We start from the raw sequence: 20,950 nt of genomic DNA on the forward strand, positions 1-20,950 counted from the left end.
GCTGTTACTATATGGCAACCAATCTCCTGCTCCATTTGAAAATGTGTCTGCAAAACCAATTGATACAAATACCTTATGTGATTTGATCATATGGGTGCATGGCTTTCCTTTAGTTCATACATATAATCTAGTATTCTCTTTTTTTCTTAAAGTAAAATATGACTTTTAATACACTTAAACCGCTTACTAAACCTGGTTCCAAAAGTTTTGAGCCAAGGAATCTTTAATAGGGAAGGGGTGTAACAGTTAAAATTTAAAAAAAAAAATCTGAAATTTTCTCAACCCAAGCATGATGACCCTTATAAAAAGTGGGTTAACATGAATCATACATTTTAAAGAAGCTGATGCCATTATAATACAGTGGAAATAAAAATAGACACACGGTATCCCTCTGCTTTCTTTTCAGAGTAGATGCTTTCATTTCAGAGTAGATGCTTTCATTTCTCAATTCATTTTTAAAACTTTCCTACAATTTCTAACCCATCTGCCAGCCACGATGATACTAGGAACTGAAGGCATGTATCCGCATATATCATCTGTACTGCACGCGTTCCAGCAATCTGATGTGTATGGTAGCTATGAGGCAGAAAGCGAGTAGCTAATTAAATGCCTGTAGTCCAGGCATACATCATCTGAACATATCCACAGTGTAATTTGGTCATTATCAGCCATGCCTGTGGAAGGTATCCATACAGCAATTTCTCCTCTCCCTAAACACCTCAGTGGAGAAAGGAGGGGAAAAACCGACGCAGTGCGATTTAATTACAAAGCCGATACTGCTTCAAACCAGAACAATCTGGTACAGCATCTCTCACGGCAGTAAAAGACATGCTGGTAACTAGGGGGATAGATGTAACATGCACAGCTTTCACAGCGGGCTGCTCTGGTATTACTATAAAGGACTCAAATTTGACCCTTTTTTTTTGGGGGGGGGGTATATGCTATTAGAAAGGGTCATGTGACTCTTGGACCTTGTGCACATGAGACAGTTTCTTAAATCAACATGTATGCCAACTGCAGAAAAACTAGTGAGAAAACAATCTTGCAAATTAGGCCAATACTAAATCCTCAAGTCTGAATAGCAACATTATTTTAAAAGCTCAATAAAAAATGGCAGTTTCAAGGACATTTAATCATGAAGTTTACAATTATTCAACCTGCTTGTGTGACGTGATGTTTTAACACCAATGTCAAGTTTCAATCAAGAAATCCCTAACAACTGAACTTCACAGCAGCTAAAAGTGAAAGTGAAAAACACAAATCAATATGGAAAATATGTCTTCAGGATCAATAAAAACGCAGGCAAGGTGCTCCCCTTCAGACTTTTTCCTCCTATAACTGCAAATATATCTTCATGATGAGTTACATTTGTATCGCTCTCACATTAAAAAAAAAAAGTTGTCAGAAAAAAAAATTATACTTTCATCTATAATGAAGATGTAGTGAATTCCACATATTGATCAACAAAAGACCAAACCGAACAGTAATTTTTTACCCCAAGTCTTATTATATATGAATTTAGGACAGTAAACATCTGATGTGTACAATCAGCTAGTTTCTCCACATGCACAACATGTGTTACTTTTGGTGTGGTCCGACCTATTTTTTAGTAACAAATGATGCTACACTATGGGGTAGGTTAACTGACAAACAGATTGAGACAGAGAATTGAAACTACTCTAGTTTGAAGAACTTTGTGCTTAATAATGACAACACACAAAATAACCCAAGCAATGGTAGTATGTTGTTGGGGACTGAAATGAGAGAATACTTCTTGGTGTCCACAGGAATGCATATTACAGCCATTTCTTTCTTTCTTTCTTTTTTTATCATCATTTCAGTCTTTCATGACTGTAACCTGAAGTTTGGTGTCCACTACTATGACTTCATGCAACCTCCATACAGCAATATAAAAAACATCACAAATTACCAACAACACCTAAACAAAAGTATTATTTTTTTAGGAAGACAATCAACACACGTGACTAAATAAAACATTAGAAAAAAGCAAACCTTCAGGCTTTAGAAACACAAAGATTTCTAAACCTTGCATAATGGTTGTTACTGTGGACACCAAGAACAAAATGACATAATCAGCTTACAGTAAATACATTTGACTGCATTCTACAGCGCTGCGTGTACAAATGAAAATATTGTTCAAAACTTCATAAATTATCTCTTCCTATCACACATATCTCCCCAAAAGACAATATTTGTAGTGTATTTCAATCATTTTTACATGAAATTGATATTATAGAACTATGTAAAAAAATACTCATATATATATTATATATATATATATATATATATATATATATATATATATATATATATATACATGTATATAAAAGTGGCCACATGACATATTTTGACTGGATACATACAGGTGTAGTACAAATCAACAGCTCATTTATAATCTGAGAACATCTGACAGCGTAAAACATGTAGGAGTAGCCGGGAATGCAACACTGTTTCTCCTCACATAGTCGGCATACTTTGTGGTTGGGACTTGGCATCAATGAGGGACTCTCCTCGTGGGAAACTTTCATTCTTTGCGGTGATTCAATGATAGCGTATTCAGGCAATGATAACCAGTCAGGTGACTCTGGATATGACCATCCACATGTAGGGTGATGTATATTCATAATGACAAATGTATATTTGCATATCTTATCAAGAAAGGTTAGTGAGGTAGCAATGTCCCTATATGGCTGTAGCAGTTTGGGCTTAGCTAAAATAACTAAAAGATAATGGAAAGGAAGATAATGGGATGAAGCAACTGGTATGAGTAAAATTAGTGTTCTTTAATTCACTCAATATTTTGACTCCTTAAATTGCTTTGCTGATTCAATCCTACATACAGGAAACATAATGCATCACAAGTTCCAGTAATCGATGATGCAGTTATTCACCCTGCAGACCAGACATTAGTAATTTAAATGCCTCTGTTGGAATTAACGAAGACTCGGCCAAATATGCTATCTCACTTCAGTTTATGGATAACACAGTATCTGTGGTGAGTCTTGTGAGCACCACACACTGATAAGCAAGAAAGACTGGTGAGGAGAAATGAATATTCATACATTTGAGCAGGTTGCTAAATAAGCACATGTATGCAGAGATGTTAGAAGACTGAGTCACATCTGACAAAGGGTACTGACTCTGCCTACCAAAGAAACCATCTTGAGAACTTACTCACCAGTGCTATTCATATTCACACATCTCACTACCAGCTGGTTGCATAGAGATAGTCTGTTTGGCCTATATATTAGTGGTGAAACCACACTCCCCTCCTTCTCCAGTATTTTACCAATCATCAATGAATTGCAAAGACTCAAGATTAAAATTTTTCCAATTAAAAGAAATTAAACACTTTTGTGATGTGCAAATGGTTTTAAAAAAATACACATTCCTATACACAACAACTTGGACTTGCTCAAATAATGCACTGTCTAGGTGAAAATCCTTTGCTACTGTTGAATACCTTTTCTATTCTACATTCATGTAAGTTCCATTTTGTATGACTAGATGACAAAAAATGTGTCTTGTTTATCTGATACCTCATCCCAATTAAGCGGCAAAAATAACACATCTCAGAATTATTGCTGTGATACTATGTCCAATTAAAGTGACGTCCCCCTTAATTACAGTTCCAATTAAATGGTGGCAGATGTAGTTAAATGAGAGTAGGTCCTCATACTACCACATAACAAAAACAATCAGTCATTTCCCTTCCTTGAATATGTATACTTTTAATGACTACTGACTGCTATCTCCACATCCCTCATCTTTCTAGTCCAACAATCCTCAACTCCAGTCCCCACCCCCACCCCCTTAAAAATATGGATAGATTAATTAGTTTGATTCAAACATTCATAATATTTTGCTTTCACCACATGATGTATTTTCTTAGCAATCTTTAATCCAATGCAAATGTTGTTTCTCATGATAACATTTTCTATCCATTAATGATGTTCTGAGACTTCAGTGTATGATTCATATGTTGTATTTTCTTGTGTTTAAAAAAATTAAAAAGAAATAACTAAAAATATTGGATTTACAAGCCTAGATGCAAGCTTCATGCATCCTATTATCTTGATGTTACAGCTATAAAGAACTGCTCACCTATTATCTCCCTCTCAGAATGACCCATACTAGGCAATTAAATCACAATGTGGCATCTATTGTTCTCTTCATAATAAAGGACTACACAGCTGATTAGACTCTATTCGTCACGGAACAACTTTCTTGCTGAAACTAATTGCCCTTTCTAATTTGAGGCTGCATACAAAGGCTTGCTTGACTCACCATACCACTTAGTTAAATTGTTCTCCCTCCATCGCTTTATTTCACCAATGTCTGTCAGTCTTCTGCCTCCTTATCCTTCTCAAATTGTCTTCATTGTTGTTTCACCCACAATTGTCTACCAATTTTACCTGCAAATTGATCTGCATCTTTCTTCCCTTTTGTACCCCCCCCCTTCCTCAATCTCAATCTCTTTTTATATTCTATTTCCACTAAATCATGTGAATTATGTATATTTATAAAGTGGATACTAGATTTACATTACAGTGTGCTCCATGTGATATGAAGTTTGGAGACCACTCCCAGCTCTACAAAACTACTCTGCTTGTACTATCTGGAAGACAGGAACAGTAAAATGAGTCATGGTTAGCAGGAAAATTAACTTTAAATTATTGTTTGAAACATTACTTGGAATAGACAGAATGAGGTATGGGTGAAAAGTTTAATGATGATTTATATCTGAATGTCATAACCTATTTGCCATCACATCTAGTACTTGGATATCATCATCACGGCATTTAATGAAAAATGGGAGTGATCACTGAACACATAATCTGGTATCATATATTCACAGATTGGCAACAGCCTAATTCCAATCACATCTTTAGAACACCCTCCGCCAGAAATCAGTGGGGACTTAACTGTCTGAAATTCATAAACATCTGTGAAACACACATTATATATCACTCAGCATATGAACTTTGGCTCAAGTATGTCACAACTGAGTCCAAAGGGAACACAAGAGATTATGTTTGCTGGAAAAACACATATCTCTGATGTAATTTGAGTCAACTGATTTCTCTCTAAGTAGAGAAGAAATATGCATACGGATCTGATAATTTTCCTCACTTCAGTCACCGGTAGTGCTTGCTTAAACTGTCAGGCAAGATTGGCTACTGGAGCCGTCTTGTCACTTGTTTCAATTAAATGAAATGTTAAGCCAATAATCTTCAACATTTGCAACTATGACAGGTTAATCCTGACTGGAAACAAGAGAAAAGTTGTGCAAAGCCGTGACTGGCCAAATTGTTGAGGACTTTGCAACTTCCTTTTCCCCTGTCTTGACGATTGTGTCACTTCAAAAAGTTTACGGGGTGCCTCGGGATGGGTGCAGACCAGCAGAGGGCCTTGGACAGAGAGGACTTAATGCGATTCTCTAACACTCTACCCATCTTGCAAAACTTCCGCAAGTCCAATGAGAGTGGAGATGACTAATCGACTAATGATACCAATGTGCTACTGAATCAAAGGCATGGCAAGCAGTTTGCAAAGAGCGAGTTTGCAGGGAGCGAATTTGGGCCCATAAAGTGAATCCGTTGATTTCTTGACTCACCCATACATGCCATGGGTGGTGCTGATTGTGTGGGGTTGATCCCCCCCCCCCCCCCATTGGCTGTGATTAATTACTTTCACTGAGTGTGGGCAATGGGGAAACTCCCCATCCTTAGTTAGGGTGTGTTTATGCTCAATTTGCGAAGGCAGAATCAGCGTTTTGAAATGCTGATTCAAAACGCTGATTCAAAACGCCGTTCACGGGAGCACTGTTTATGCTCACTTTCATCGAGCCTCGGAAAGAGCGTTTGCGATTGCTTCGCTGACCTCAGCAGAGGCAGGTCAAATTGGGGCGCGCGCTGCGATCGGTGGCCTGGCCTGGGAGAGCAGATGGGAAAGACATGCGTATGCACAGTACATGGGAAAACTGCACAGGCCAGGGTAGCTGGCTGGCCGGGCGGCGCGCGCTTTTTCACGTGAACCGGAAAGGCGTTTAGATGACGTCAATCTAAACGTGTTTAGAAATGCTGTTGCGTTTATGCTTCCCCGTCAAACGTGATTAGTCAGAAACGCCGATCGTAAACGCACCTTTTTGTGCGTTTTGGATCGGCGTTTTGAATAAGCGTTTCTATCGAAGTGAGCATGAACGCAACGGCGTTTTGCACTAATCACGTTTCAAAACGCTGATTCTGGACCGAAAAAGGGAAGCATAAACACCGCCTTATTCCCATCCTCTCCCTGATTTTATGAATTACATCATAGACAGGAGACTGAAAAGACTTTCATTTCAATAGCAATACATTCCAATGCATTTTCATTACATACAGGAAATAAGGTCTGAAGACAAAAAAAAGCAAGGAGAGATCTAGAGATGATCAATAAAAGTTCCTCTACAAGCAGTGTGACATCTAGCTCGCTTTCAATTTCTCTCATAGTTTCTCCTACAATTTCTTTCCTTGTCCTCATAGAGTGCTAGTCTGATATGCATGAATATTAAAAAAAAAAGAGTCTTAAAATAGTAAAGACTTACCTTGTTCTGCTGAAGTCGCCTTTTTACCAACTTGGAGCAAGTAATATTGATTGCTTGAGAAATATGATCTGCATTGTATTCCATGAACGAACGACAGTCTATTAGGAGCAGTTTGTTCAGTCCACCAGCTGCACTGTTTAGCATCTTAGCGAGCACTTCCGGTTTCATGAGTCGCGTTCCCCGGCAGCCAGCGGGCGGCTCTCGGCTCATGATGTGAAGCGTCGGTTGCACCGCGTAACGATTCGCGACGGGTAGTTCCAACGTGAGCTGCATAGCCCACAAGTCTGTTCCCTGGATGAGGTGGGCCTAGGAACAACCAAGGACAGCTGAGGATGGCTACAAAATGTTGATCCTCAGGTTTACTTTCCAATCACTGGCATTTGGACTCCTGGTGATCCCACGTTGTAATCAGTTCATTTGTTTCATCAGACAGTCAAATAATCATCACACAGTCAAATAATTGAACATTCACGCAATTCCTCTTCTGAAATTCTTCTAGAAACTTATCCACACTTTGGATGCATCCAGAACTGTCCATTAATAGCATTGCCTAAAAGCTTCTCAGTCACTCTACTACGGCATTTATCACAGTTCTTGTTAATCACTTGTCTATTTTCACTTGTTGACTTAATATTTTTTGCGGAGAATACATACAATATCTGGACATTTACAAACACCCACTAAACACAGGTCTAACAGGATTTTGAGGTATTTGGCTCACTAAAGATCTTTATAATATGATTTCTCTTCTTGTAAAAAATAATTTCCAAAAATAGAAATTTAAGATTCTTTCCTGTAGAAGTTTCTGGCGGTATCCAGGTAAGTTGCAGTCCTGGGACAGACGAGATTTCCTGACACAGATGGATACCTGGGGAGGACAGGAACCGGAAGAAAATGTGAATAATAGAGAGAGAGAAAAAAAAGAAAGAAAATGTACTGTATTTGAGGACTGTCAAGGATTAGTCTTTATTTTACTACAACACTCTTCTATGCAAGCCTTATGCTCCCATAAGATAAAAACAAAACAAAAAACAAGACAAAACATTCTTGCTTTATGGGCAAAATATACTAATGTTAACATAGATTGTGTGAATGTACTCTATGTAATACCATGGAGCTACTAGTAGCTCCATGGTAATACATAATGATAATAAATATACCATGTACTTGAACAGCAAGCTCTTGTATCACATTACTTTTTTCTGTGACTTTTGCAATCAATCATACATGTACCCACATGTATGCAAGATGAACTTGTAACCATTGATTGGTACATTATAATGGAAGTTAAAGACAAAATTACTTTCTGGCCAAATATCATGTGCCATAAATAGAGGGTCTAGAAGATTTTGTGAAATGTTACTGAGCATGATTTCTTCTTGTGGCAACAATGATTAGATACGTGCTGCCTTTTGACATTATTGTGGTGAGAATCATTCCTGGATGACCTGTTTGTTCATTAATATGCCCACAACTTAACTAAAAGTAAAACCATGCATGTCACGACTAATTCACTGCTTAAAGGCATCCCAACAGTATTTTTCATACTTCCTGATGAACATCGCACATGAATGCAAGCTGTTCACATTGTATCATCCTATTAAACTTGGTTCTTAGAATGTGATTGTGCACCTCAAAATGCAACAGACTGGGTCAGGCTTTAATATTTCATTATCAAGATCAACTTGAGATCATGACACTACACGTGGGATCCTTTAAGAGATATTACAGTTCATAAGGATGCTTCTCTCTTCTGCCTGCTGCTAAGATGTCATACAAATTACCACACAATCCTTCACAAATGAGCAGGCTTGAAGCAGAGATCATGGTCTCTGCATTACAGACCCTTTGCCTCTTAAATGGAGACACTCGTACTGATCATGCACTCTCACTGACATTTAAACAACAAATGGGGAGAAAAATTCCTGCTCACTTCATGAAATTTCATACTGTAAAAGTGGTTTCTTTTGCGCACAGATACTTTCGTGGTTTCCATCGTAGTCGACTTTTTCGCGTGTGTTTAAATTCGCGGTCGGCAAAATCTGTGAATTCAGTCGGCAAAAATGTTTTATATTGCACATGAAAACCCAAACTACAATCCAATTATTCTTTTATTTATTAAATAGCAATTAAAATCAAATGCAGGTTACCTGAAATCCCGTCTCTTGAGTACTTTATAACATGCTTGTACAGTACCCACATTGCGCGGTATCCCTGTGTGTGTGTTGACCATCAATACACTCAATGCGCGGAATCTTCGTGTGTGCATGTGCGCAATAGCGTAACAAGCGGCGAGTTCAAAACATTTCCTTTCATGGTTAATTTTGTGCGACTTTTCAAAACATTTTCGCGTGATGTTAAATTCGCGGTTCAACCTCAAAGCGCGAAAAGCGCGAAAATAAAACCACAGCGAAAGAAACCACTTTTACAGTATGCCATAATTTTTTGTGTAAAATATTTCAACAATAATCAATAATGATGATAATCAAATTACACTTTAAATCATTATGGCATATTTTCCATACCTTGTGTAGAGTAGATGTTTAAACGTAATCATGTTTCAGTCAATTTTTCTTGCAAATATTTTACACTTATCGTACAGACTATCACAAAATCATCAAGCCATTGAACCTTGCATAGAGAGAATTTGGCCTACAGAATTAATTTGTCATGTGAACAGACTGAATTACAAATGGTCTTAAACACTCGTTTCCTGGTCACTGAAATGTAAAGCTGCAAATTAAGCTTCATCTGACATGCATCATACGATTTCAATGCAAAAATGACAACAGAAATCAACCAGTGAGACATTACACAGAGGAGTTTGGATGTGAGACTAGCTCGCCAGAGTGTAACCAGCAAGCAATGGATGAGTCATCAGCTCGCTCAGAACAGCATCTGCACAAGTTCGCAGTTGATGTGTGCTTTGGCCAGATGGCGTTCAGCTGCAAGCTCCCTACATCCATTCGACTTGTGCTATATAAAAAACCATCTACATGAATCTCTCTTTGGGGGTGTTATGCACACAAAACACACAACAAACAGGTTCATGGTTTCTCCATCGAGTTATAAAAGATGTAGCCCCATGGTTTGTCTTTCCTACATCATCTTCAGTCTTGACAGGGAGAATGCAAATTTATGACAACTTCCATATTAACACTACAAAGCATGTTTGACACATACTGCTTTATTCTTTTATATTTTTAATCACCTTCTTCTTCTTCTTACCAAGTAGATTTACAGGGTCTATGTATGTTGTCGATGTTGCACATAAGTGGTACTTTTACACAGATGTGGTTTTCTATTCATGATGTAATTTTCCAGAGCTCTTGCCACAAGTCACTTCCTGAAAAGTTCTTTTGCATTGTAAAACCTGGTGTTATTGTGAATATGAAATACTGTATCTATAATTTGAATAGTGTGAATTTACTCTGGGACCTCATTTTTCAGAAATGTCAATGTTTCATTTTATTTTTTTTCATTTCATTGTAATATCATGCAAGTCAATGCTGGTGTATAAATTATCCATTCCGTATATGATGAACATTTTCTGCAGATCATGTGTATTTCTGCTCTGTATAATGATCAATAGTAGTTTTCCATGTGATCTGGCAACCCTGGTAACTGACATGCAGGTAGTTATCAAGCATTGAGCCGCAAGTTATTTTCCCCCATTATGGACTCAAGAAACATGCAAAAACAATGTACACAGTCACAAATATTTGTAATGATTAATTTCACAATTTATAATATAAACATAATCAATAATTTGCAAACGTAACCAATAATTCAAACATATAATTTCTTAAAAAGTGGCGGCTTGACATCTATTTCTGAAGGCCTGGAGTTACTAATGTTGAGCCTCGATAGGTATTTAATTTACAGATTTTTAGATTTACTTGGCCATACGGGACTTTCATGGAAAACAGCTGTAATAGCTGATCATTTTAACCTGGTATAAATACATGTACATTGTATGTTCAAATGAGTTGTGGTATATTGTACGCGCAAGTGGCAGATATCTTTACCTATACTTAAACATTTTTTTTTTTCAGGTAGTTTATACATTGATGAAATTATTGTTTTGCCACGAGTTGTTGGTTTTTTGTTGTTTTATATGTAAATTCTGTCCTTACTGCCCATTTCTCTCATGCTTTGATCTACAATGAGATATGCTTCGAGAGATGCTTACTACCTTACACTAAAGATAAAGAAGAATTGGTACAACACTGTAATTTCTAATGGCCATGCAGCTTGATAAAAATTTGACCGAAAGATCGGTCTGTATCTGTCCGTCGGGGACTGTTCCGCGGAGACTGCGTCTGGCTTCACGGATCCCCTCCGTATACAGACCGAAGTCAATGATTGCGGCTCCTGTGTGGAGCAGTCGCGCACAGATCAAACGTTACGATAAACCAAATTTCAGACAGCTTTTTTACATTCAAACAAGTTTGACATGACATGACACATTATGCAGCAATATTTGGGATAAATTTCTCAATTGTGCAATCGAAATACTCACATAAACTCGGTTATAACACAGACATTTTATCGATATCGCAACATCGCCGTTCGCAAGCTGTAAGTCGCCATTTTGAATCTGTAAGCCAATCACATGCGAGGTACGTGTTTTAGTAAAACAAACACGTATAAACTACCTCGCATGTGATTGGCTAATAGATTCATACTGTATGTTTCTGCAGTTTGAACGTGACGACGCGACAGGCTGTGTTTTACGTTGAAAATTCTACTAAAATTTTGGATTATTCATTAATCTGGTGAGTTTAATGTATTCTTAAAAAGCTAATTTCACTATACAAGCTTAAATTTGCCGACCTAGGGCCGTGAATTAGACGCAATCGAGAAGAGTGAGGTACCTCACCCAATTTTCCATAGAGACAGTGGTTAAGAACATCCACACAGCAATGGGTACTGCAACCTTCCGTCTGTCTACGGAGGACAGCGTTAATGGCAAAATATAAAAAGAGTCCTCCGGACAGACGGATCTTTCTGTCTAGATAAAAATACCAACCCATCATGCATGATTGCCAGAGGGCATCAAAAATTAGAATAGGCTAAAAAAAAGACAGCAATGCCTGAATTCAAGAGCAAAAATAATGATACTGACATTTCATTCAGGGAAAATGGAATATTTTTGGTAATATTAGTAACACTTGGCAGAAGGATTTCTATACAGTGGGGCTGCAAAGAGCAACTGCTCACTGCAAATACCCTTATTGTTCATTGAAAAGATAATAATAAATATATAGATAAATATGAAGTACTTGTTGACAGCAAAGTTTAAAGGGATAGTATAGTTCTGGGTGAGATTGGGATTCAAGTTTTTACTTTTTTTCAAGATAATTTGAAACTACTCATATGAAATATTAAAAAACATACCATTTTAAGAGGAATTCAAATTTTATTTGATGAAAATTGGTTTTGAAATGGCTGAGATATCCAAAAACAAAGAGGTCATAATAAAAGGTGGGTCCCATCTTTTAAAAGGACCATTTTGTTTTACTTTTTTTTTATAAATCTCAAACATTTCAAAATCGATTTTCATTACAGAAGCTTTGAATTTCTGTTTCAATTGTCTGCTCTTTAATATTTCATCTAAGTGGTTTCTAATTATCTCAAAAAAGTTATTACTTGAATCCCCATCTCAACCAAAACTATAACATCCTTATAACACAGGATGACATGAATATGAATGATACTCCAAACTTTTTGTGTCTACATGGGGGAGTTACATTAACACAGCAAAGAATTGTCACAATTTTGAACAAAAAATGACAAATATCGTGTGGTGTGAGTAAACATTTATTGGAATTTTAGTTACAAGCAGCAAGATAATTAACAGATTCAAAAACATTTTAAATAAGAAACCTGATGTTTCTGAAGGATGATAATCTGGTGTTTTAGATTCATCTTCAATGTTTAAATGCCCAATTTCCTTGACTGCTTATACTTCAAAGCCAAGTTTCTCATGACTCAGGTGGCCAACTTCTCGTTCTGTGGTAGATTCTGGTAGTAAGAGTGGGACAAGTTACAATATCTTCAGAAAGCTTAGAGTCTGAACAACCATGTGTATAACCATGTTTTGAAGATCAATATTCTTTGATTTTATTGGTTATCATACTAAATATAAACATTTAGGTCAATATATTGAGAGTTTAACTGAGAAAACAGATGCATATCCATTTGTATCATTTGACTTTTACCGCTTAATCTGAGATTAAAACAAAGAAAAATGTATATGTGATGATTTTAATAATATGCTGAAAATATTCGTTATGTAATGAGTGCAGCATGATTGATAAGAGTTTATTTTTGTTTATTTGATGACCTCCCTTTAGAAAAATTAAGAATGGTGTCACTGTTTTTGCATCAAAACTCTTTGTATTATAGATACAAAAACTATGTTATTTGTAGAATGTCATACTGTTTGTCATTCTCCAAAGACCAAGGATTTCATTGATTTGAGACATATCATAGCCAAAATGAAACTATTCACCTGTAAGCCAACAGAAGAATCTAACTAGTGTCACTTATTTTTTTTGGATTTTTAATTTTTTTTATTTATTTATTTTTATTTTATTTTATTTTATCTCTCTTTTTTTTTAGGTGGGGGGGGGGGGGGGGGTGGCTTCTGTTGTAGTTGCATGTCTTTCCACAGATCTTCCACATGCAGCCATTCTCCAGCAAGAGGTTAATGAGGATGAGTCTCATTGTGTATGCCTGACTCTGGCAATGAGCCCGTTCTGGCCCAGGCCAGCCTCTAATCAGGATGATAGCAGGTGCCTGGGACGATGAGGGAGCAAGGGAGAGAGATGAAGCCCTTGCATCATAGAAATATCCTGCTCCAAACAGAATGTGATCGCATCCCGACATATCTATCAAGCTGTTCATAGCTTTGAATTCACTGCTTGGGGAGGCCACATGATGCTCAATTAAACTTTACCTGACACAAATTCGGCATTTCCACCTACCTCATAGTGACAAATCTACACTTGGCATCACTCATGGTAGGAAATTTGAATACATTACACTATTAGTAAGATACATGGGTGAGCAATAAACTTCCTCATGGGGAAAATGCTCCCTCTCATTGCATTTTTTATAATTATACAATAGGAAGTCAATTTGAACATGATGAATTTTTGAAATTAAGCATTTGCTATATAGACATATTACTTCAATACCATTAATTTCACACACGCACACACACACACACACACACACACAAAAGCAGACCATTTTTCCTGGCTCTCTAACTTTTCTGATACTTATAGACTTTTTCAAGTGAGATTCAGCCCTTAAGTTCCACAGGATATACATGTATTTCAAGTTATTTAAAGTACATCTTGTCTTGCTTATGTTACCTGATGATTATAATAGGAAGAGAATCTACTATTTGAAGAGAAGGCTGTTATTGGATGATATTTATCACAACAGTGTAAGATCCATTAATATTATTAAAATCAATTCATGTTTTAATGTGAAAGTTTGTAAGTTAACACAGCTACCTATAGTAACCAGTTCAATATATAGCTATTTCTATACTGCAACTGTATGTTGATGACATGACTTAAACAATCGCTTCACTGTTTCCTTTGTAAATTGTATTAAAACACAGCACAAAGTGTACATACTATATGAATTTGCAATTATTCCCTTGCAGTCACTGACAACATCAAATGGACGTGGAATCTCTTCATATTCAGTCTGGGGAGGGTAACTTGGGAAAATGTCTGTTAATTTTAAAAATTGCATTATTGCATTTATTTATTTATTTATTTTTTTTTTTTGGGGGGGGGGGGGGCTTGACATTATACTTACATGTATTTCATTACTTATAATTCTATGCGATCACTCTATAATTTTTTACTTTGGGAATACTGTCCCATAATTCTTTCACTTCTTTCATTCAAATAATTCTTTTCCAACAAATTTTCTGTTGAAAGCATTTCAGTGTGCTGCCATGTGATATGTACAACTTGTATCAGAAAGGGAAAAACTACTGCTGTGAACAAGTTCAAATTTCTCAATCATTGGACATTACAAATTGTATCTCCAGAGTACTGGTATGTAATCATGCTACGGTAAAATGCAGCTCTTTAGAACCAAATCTATATTTAGTGGTGATTTTGTAGGAGTGAAGACAAAAATCTTTTTATAATTCATTTTTCAGTCAGAATAATTCATTTTTCAGTCAGATGAAGAACTGAAAGCATCTGTTTAAAAGCAATTTTAAATCAGGAAGTCCTCCACAAAAAAGGAATATCACATTCAATTAACATAGTCTCTTGACCTTTGACCTTTAACTTTAGCACATGTACATGTATATCTGTGTAATTACACAAAAATAACAACCAACACAAAATAAAGAAAGTGCTTTAAAAGAAGAAAAAACAAATATTCTATATATGTACATGATGTCCAAAATTTTGAATTCACCCATAACTAATTCAAACATCAAGTTCAATATTATTAATCATTTCAGCTTTGGACAGTCACAGTCCCTGATGGCAAAGTGTTATCACCAACAGCTGATCGTCACAAACTACATGTGTTGTATAGATTACCCACAGAGCAGAATTTTATAAGAATATTTCAGTGAACCTTTTCTATTGATCTTAAAACAAAATTAAATTTCGAATATAGCATCAATCCACAGGCCATTATGGGTTTTCCTCTGGTTTACAGTTCAACCAAATTAAAAAAAAAAAAGGAAAATATCACCCTTCACAAGAAAGAATATCCATGGCATACAACATTCTTTGGTGTGAGCAATAAATCATGAGAAATTCTTTACACTGTTATGCTTGGATACACACGAGGAAACTGTGCTTGTTACTCGACAGAGCATTGCAAAGAGTACAGGTACTTCTCCCACTTACGCTAAATTGGCCTTTGCTCATTGGTCTGATACTTCGATCAAGCCAGTGGAAATTCATTTTACTTGCCCAGTAGTTATAGTTTAAGTTGCCTTGGGCAAGTTGGCAAATGGGTTGAAGTACCCTGTTCTTAATACTGTGGATGCCGTGAGACAATGTGCAGAGGCGTGAAGAATTTCTTGCTTGGTTGGTGCAGGTAGTGGAAACATATAAATCAAACTGGGTGGGGTGATTAAACACATAACTAACACATCAGTCATCACAACATATTGGCAAGATACAATATGCATGGTACTCAAACACACACCTATGCATTATGAATACATGCATACGCTCAGATATAATCCATGCATCTTCCATGAACAATGTACAGCATCACACTCTTAATAGGATGACTGTACATGTTGGCACTAAACTTTTGAAGGTAAAATAACAATTCTGCCCAGTATTCAGCCATAAAAGCTAATTATTCTGATGATATATAATGTTATATTCACAATTTCTGGTAGATTTGCACTTTGCATTTTCGTGCCAAAAGATGCAAGGTTTCTGCACATGGTCTGCATACTGCAATTGCCCCACTATGTAGGAAATCATCATATTAACATGGAAGCCTTACTAAAACTATTGAAGCATGAAGCCAATCAGTTTCACAATGAAAAATACATTTACTGCACAATATCTTTCAAGTAGTTACCTTGCCTAATGTCATGGAAGAGACAAAAAAGAAAGTGAAGAGGAGTCCCCATCTTTTTTCTCCCTTATTTCTCTACACGTGGCCAGATATTACAGATAAGCAACATCACACATGATAACAGGTCTGGCTAAGACCAAGAAATGGGGAAAAAAATGTTCTTGGAGAATGATAGCTTTGGCCAAGTTTGCAATACCCTTATGAGGTATTAAGATGATAATGTTGTAATGCTTATAAATTTCCATTTCATCTTAAAAGGAAATGACAGCCTGCACAGATGATGACATCGTATGTGAAAGCACATTCCTTTAAATTTTATCAATATAATCTATCTATCCCCCCATCAAGACAGGACATCAAGATAATATCAATATAATCCTTTCCAGCTCTTATGATGCCACCAGTTAAATATTTGAGGGATCAGGAACCAAATTTCCGACAGAAAAACCTTGAAACTTAGTAAGATATATGGAAATTTTCACTCACATCTGTCTCCGTCGACTCCACAGCATTTTAACAATTATCAAAATCATTCACTAACAAAATCTTTCCAGTTCAATGACAATGCCACCGAAACAGCATGGCAGACAAATAAACAAAAAATACCAGTTTGAGAAGAAACTCTCTCTTCTCCTCTCAATGTCAAGCATGATGTAGCATGGTAGATGAGGCTTTTTTCCAACCCTCTGACAGTATAAAACACAGCTGTTCTCCGGCATACATGATAACAAGAACTGAGTGAGAGACAAGCTTGTGAAGACTGTATGGAATATGGAGCGATGAGGTATGTTAATACTTGTAGAGATAGGTGTGCGCGTATCCACGGCAAAGCTATCGTATTCCGGTATTGCTACTTACTCACCTTTTCCACATCTCCGCTTCTCACTGCCGTCCAAATCTCTGACATCCCACGTCTATTGAATCTTCCCCTCTACATAATACCGTCCGTTCTGCCACAACCCTCATCCTCTCGTAATTAAGCTGTCAAACTGTTACATTGTCGCAAAAAATACAGAGCTTCAAAGGATCCTTCGAGTGTATTTCGTTGGTATCACAGGGGTCAATTTAGTCGGTGCCCACGATTATACGTTCCTTTCGCTAGCCGGCATGCACGGTAGCGCTGGCTGCAAGCTTGCCTGCCACACGCACATCGAGGGATTCCTAGGGAAAAATTGCTACTATTGTGTAGTCTAGTATTTCAGACACATAGTGTTGGTAAAAGGATGGTTGAATAATCACGAACTGTATTATAATAAATAATAATGATAACAACATACGCCAAATCCATCGAAATGTTAAATGTTCCAGGCTCAACTTGTACAAAATGTGAATTACAGGCAAACAAGAAATAAAGGGACAAAGTGAAACAGTAAACCCTAACCCTAACCATAACACGCAGTTACAGGATGGATTTACTTCTTTAAGGTAGTAAATACATCTTTGAACCCATTTCTTAACTTGTTTTAAACTATATTCAACTTTCCATTGTATAGTTTCAATCACTATTTTCATTATGTATGTTGCACGTAGAGACCTCCCACAATCATAAATTGTGATGCATCTTTTATATCTCTACAAAGCTTTTCTAATCTTTATAAATTCAGTATTCTTCATCATTGCTTCATATCCTAGAACGATTCCCTATCAATGATGTTCGATAATCTAATTCACACCTGCAAACTTGCAGATAATTATCATGCATGATTGTTTGAATGATAAAATTTCAGAGCAAATATTTGCTTAATGATCTAACAAGGCACTGCATGCTGTTTGTTCTATCTGCAATTTACACTTCGCAAACTGTCTGTGCTATTACTGGATTTTCTATCTGTTTAATGACATAAATAGCGCAATGAGTCAAAACAGACAATATTTTTCAATGTCAGCTTAAACAGCTCAAAAAGTAGAATAATCTTAAAAACAGCATAATTAAAAGCACATAGATTAGGTGTTATTTAGTCTGTAGTGACAACATAAAAAGATGTATTTTCTTGGCGAACCACGATCACGTTTTGTCCACATTTGCTACAAACTTGTGTCTGTGCACAAAGACTAAATAATTGAAAACCGAGGGATGCTGACGTCATTTTCGACCAATCAAGGTAATCCCCCATGATGTCATCAGAGCCACTCGGCAAGAGACCGAAAACCACTAGCTTTGCCAGACTTTCACGAGTCGTTACGAACAGTTCAGCGTAATCCCTTCACAATGCAGATAGTGGCTTCCATTGTGGTTTTGAATGAACCGTCTGTGGATTTGATCAATCGAGCCAGTCACCTGCTTCATGAATGAACGGGCATGACGACCAACCGAACTTCCCAAAACTATTCTCCATTGTAACAGGGAGGTGGCCCACCTCCCTGATTGTAATTACTTTATGAAAGTTGCATTGGGTAAACACACTTGAAAAATAAGAAAAGAAGCACACATCCAATGGCAACTATGATTTCTCGTGATGGCGAAAGCGCAACATGTCGTGAATAAAAGCATTTCCATTATTGTTTTTTCATTTCATTTCAATAAAATCATAGATCAATGACACTTGCTGTAAATCATATACCGTACTTTGTAATTCATATTGGTTCATTATAATTGATACAGACCACAAGGTTCTACATAATTCTTTTATCTAAAAGATCATAACCATGACTCCCTCATAATTTATTCTCTTATTTAGGCCCTACATTAAATAGATAACACGCACTTTACTTTACACACATACACAACACAGATTATGCATATACGCACACTCAGTCACAAGTAATATAAAAAATGAAGAAAAAAAAAGGGGGGAGGGGGAGTATTACGAGGGAACGCGAAAACGTTCAAACAGGATGAGTCTTGTCCCGGGGTATTGTCATGGAAAAGATAAAAACTTTCTCAATAGACCCATCGCGGTTGTTGCCTCCACGTGCTGCCGACTTTTACAACATATCGCCGAACAATGTCGTCAGGTACAAGAGACGATGAGGTCGTGTTCTAAATCTGAAAGTGACCACTGAGATGGTTCGATAGTAGAATGTCCTCGTGGCAGTACAACGTAGCACCGCGTCATCGATTCAATGAGAATATTCAGAGAATTTGTCATAACATGTGTCTCATGGCTATGCCGAATCGTGTGAGATCATTGTCAGACAATAGGCGTTTTCACATCAGCCCGATAAAAATCCAAGCTCGAGATATTTTTTAACTTCGCAAGTCAGAAAATAGCGCGCTATTTCGAAACATCGGGCTGATGTGAAAACGCCTAATGTGATGCGAAAATTTTGTTAACCTCAATTCTAATAGTTTGAGTTTTTACACTAGTAAAGGCAGTATTCTTCCTTTTTTCACTTTTTCGAGTTCATATTTTTCATAGAAGAGTTTTATGAAAATCAATGTATTTTATACCATATTAAAGGTAATTAAATTGGATATCAACCTATAAGGTCAATATTAATTGAAACTTTACGCATGAGTGAACACATTCGTTTTTGTCCTCCAAGGCACAAAAGTAAAAATTGCAAAAATATTGACATGTTGTCTTTCATTTGCAGATGCCCTTCAAGATGACAATGATAACAAAAGACAGGTTAAACACAATGAGAAACATGAATGAAATAGTAAAAATAAGTTTTCTCTCTCTTTTTTCTTCATAACCTCAAACGAAAGTGAAGTGGGAAACTAGAAGGGGACAATGACAATTTTCTGTCAACTCAAACCTCAAATGAAAGAGGGAGTAAGGGCACAAAGATGAATAAAATTAATGAATTTATAGAGTATCTTTTATTTTATTTTTTTATTTAGCAATTTAAGATTTCATGAGACAAGTTCATGATCCAAATATTATTTACAATTTTCCTAATTTGAGAAATCAACTCAAATTCCTACCATTTTGTTAATATTGCTTCTCATCTCATTATATTTGAATCTGGATTTGACAGATTCTTCCATTGTTTTTAACCTTTATTTATCTTTTGGGCTTCAAGGAATCTTATAGAGATCCTAGGTTTATTTTTGCAACTTAATTTATATTTCTTATTGTGTTTAAATTGTCTTTTATTCTTTTTGTTGTATGGAAGAGCACTCACCCATGAATGACAACTTGTTCATTTTTGCAATTTTTACTTTTGTGCCTTGAAAGAGAAATACATAGATGCTCACTCATGCGTGAAGTTTCCCTTTTTATTGACCTATGACCAGGTTGATAGCCAGTTAAATTACCTTTCATATGGTATATAATACATCAACTTTTAGCCAAACGTCTATGAGAAATATAAACTTGAAAAAGTTTTTACCTTTTTTTTTTGCTTAGTATATATTATTATAGCTAATACCCTATGTATCCATCAATTTATCTATCAATAGATGTATTTAACGTATGTATGCATCTCTCACATTTCTATTATATAGTCATGGGGGAAAATAGATCGCCTCTTTCTAAAATATTTTCCTCGAAACATTCAGACTCATCGTTCTTGAATGCAGGTGATGTGAAATATACTCCCATTGTCTTGGCTAAAGAGACAAGAAACTGTATCGTCCCAATTCCAAAAGCTTCTATAGTTCCACAAAGGAGCGTGGTTGCTCTGAAAGCGAGAATTATGGCCTACTTGCTAGTCTTGTTTCTCGAACGTTTTTGTCCACAGTAAAATACAGAATAAAAATATCCTTTCTCATTTACAGCAAGATAGCTTTTCTCATATGTATCGTATTATAAAATCAGGTTAATTTCCAAAAGATTGGTATATCATTGTTGTAACAATGAT

General features: G+C 36.4%; 1 protein-coding gene across 1 annotated transcript in view; it reads right to left on the reverse strand.

The window, feature by feature from the left end:
- LOC139735365 (uncharacterized) overlaps positions 1-17,288 on the reverse strand; it is a 111,243-nt gene extending 93,955 nt beyond the window's left edge. Inside the window, exons 1-2 of the mRNA XM_071646116.1 lie at positions 17,064-17,288; positions 6,608-7,475 (exon numbers count right to left, since the gene is read on the reverse strand). Of these exons, the coding sequence (XP_071502217.1) occupies positions 6,608-6,880 (273 nt within the window). The 5' untranslated portion in view covers positions 6,881-7,475; positions 17,064-17,288. The remainder of the gene's footprint in view (positions 1-6,607; positions 7,476-17,063) is intronic.
- Positions 17,289-20,950: the final 3,662 nt, after the last annotated feature.

Source organism: Diadema antillarum, unplaced genomic scaffold (assembly GCF_040938485.1).
Source record: "Diadema antillarum isolate AM-2024a unplaced genomic scaffold, OU_Dant_1.0 seq00000570_RagTag, whole genome shotgun sequence".
In the NCBI taxonomy this organism is placed as follows: domain Eukaryota; kingdom Metazoa; phylum Echinodermata; class Echinoidea; order Diadematoida; family Diadematidae; genus Diadema; species Diadema antillarum.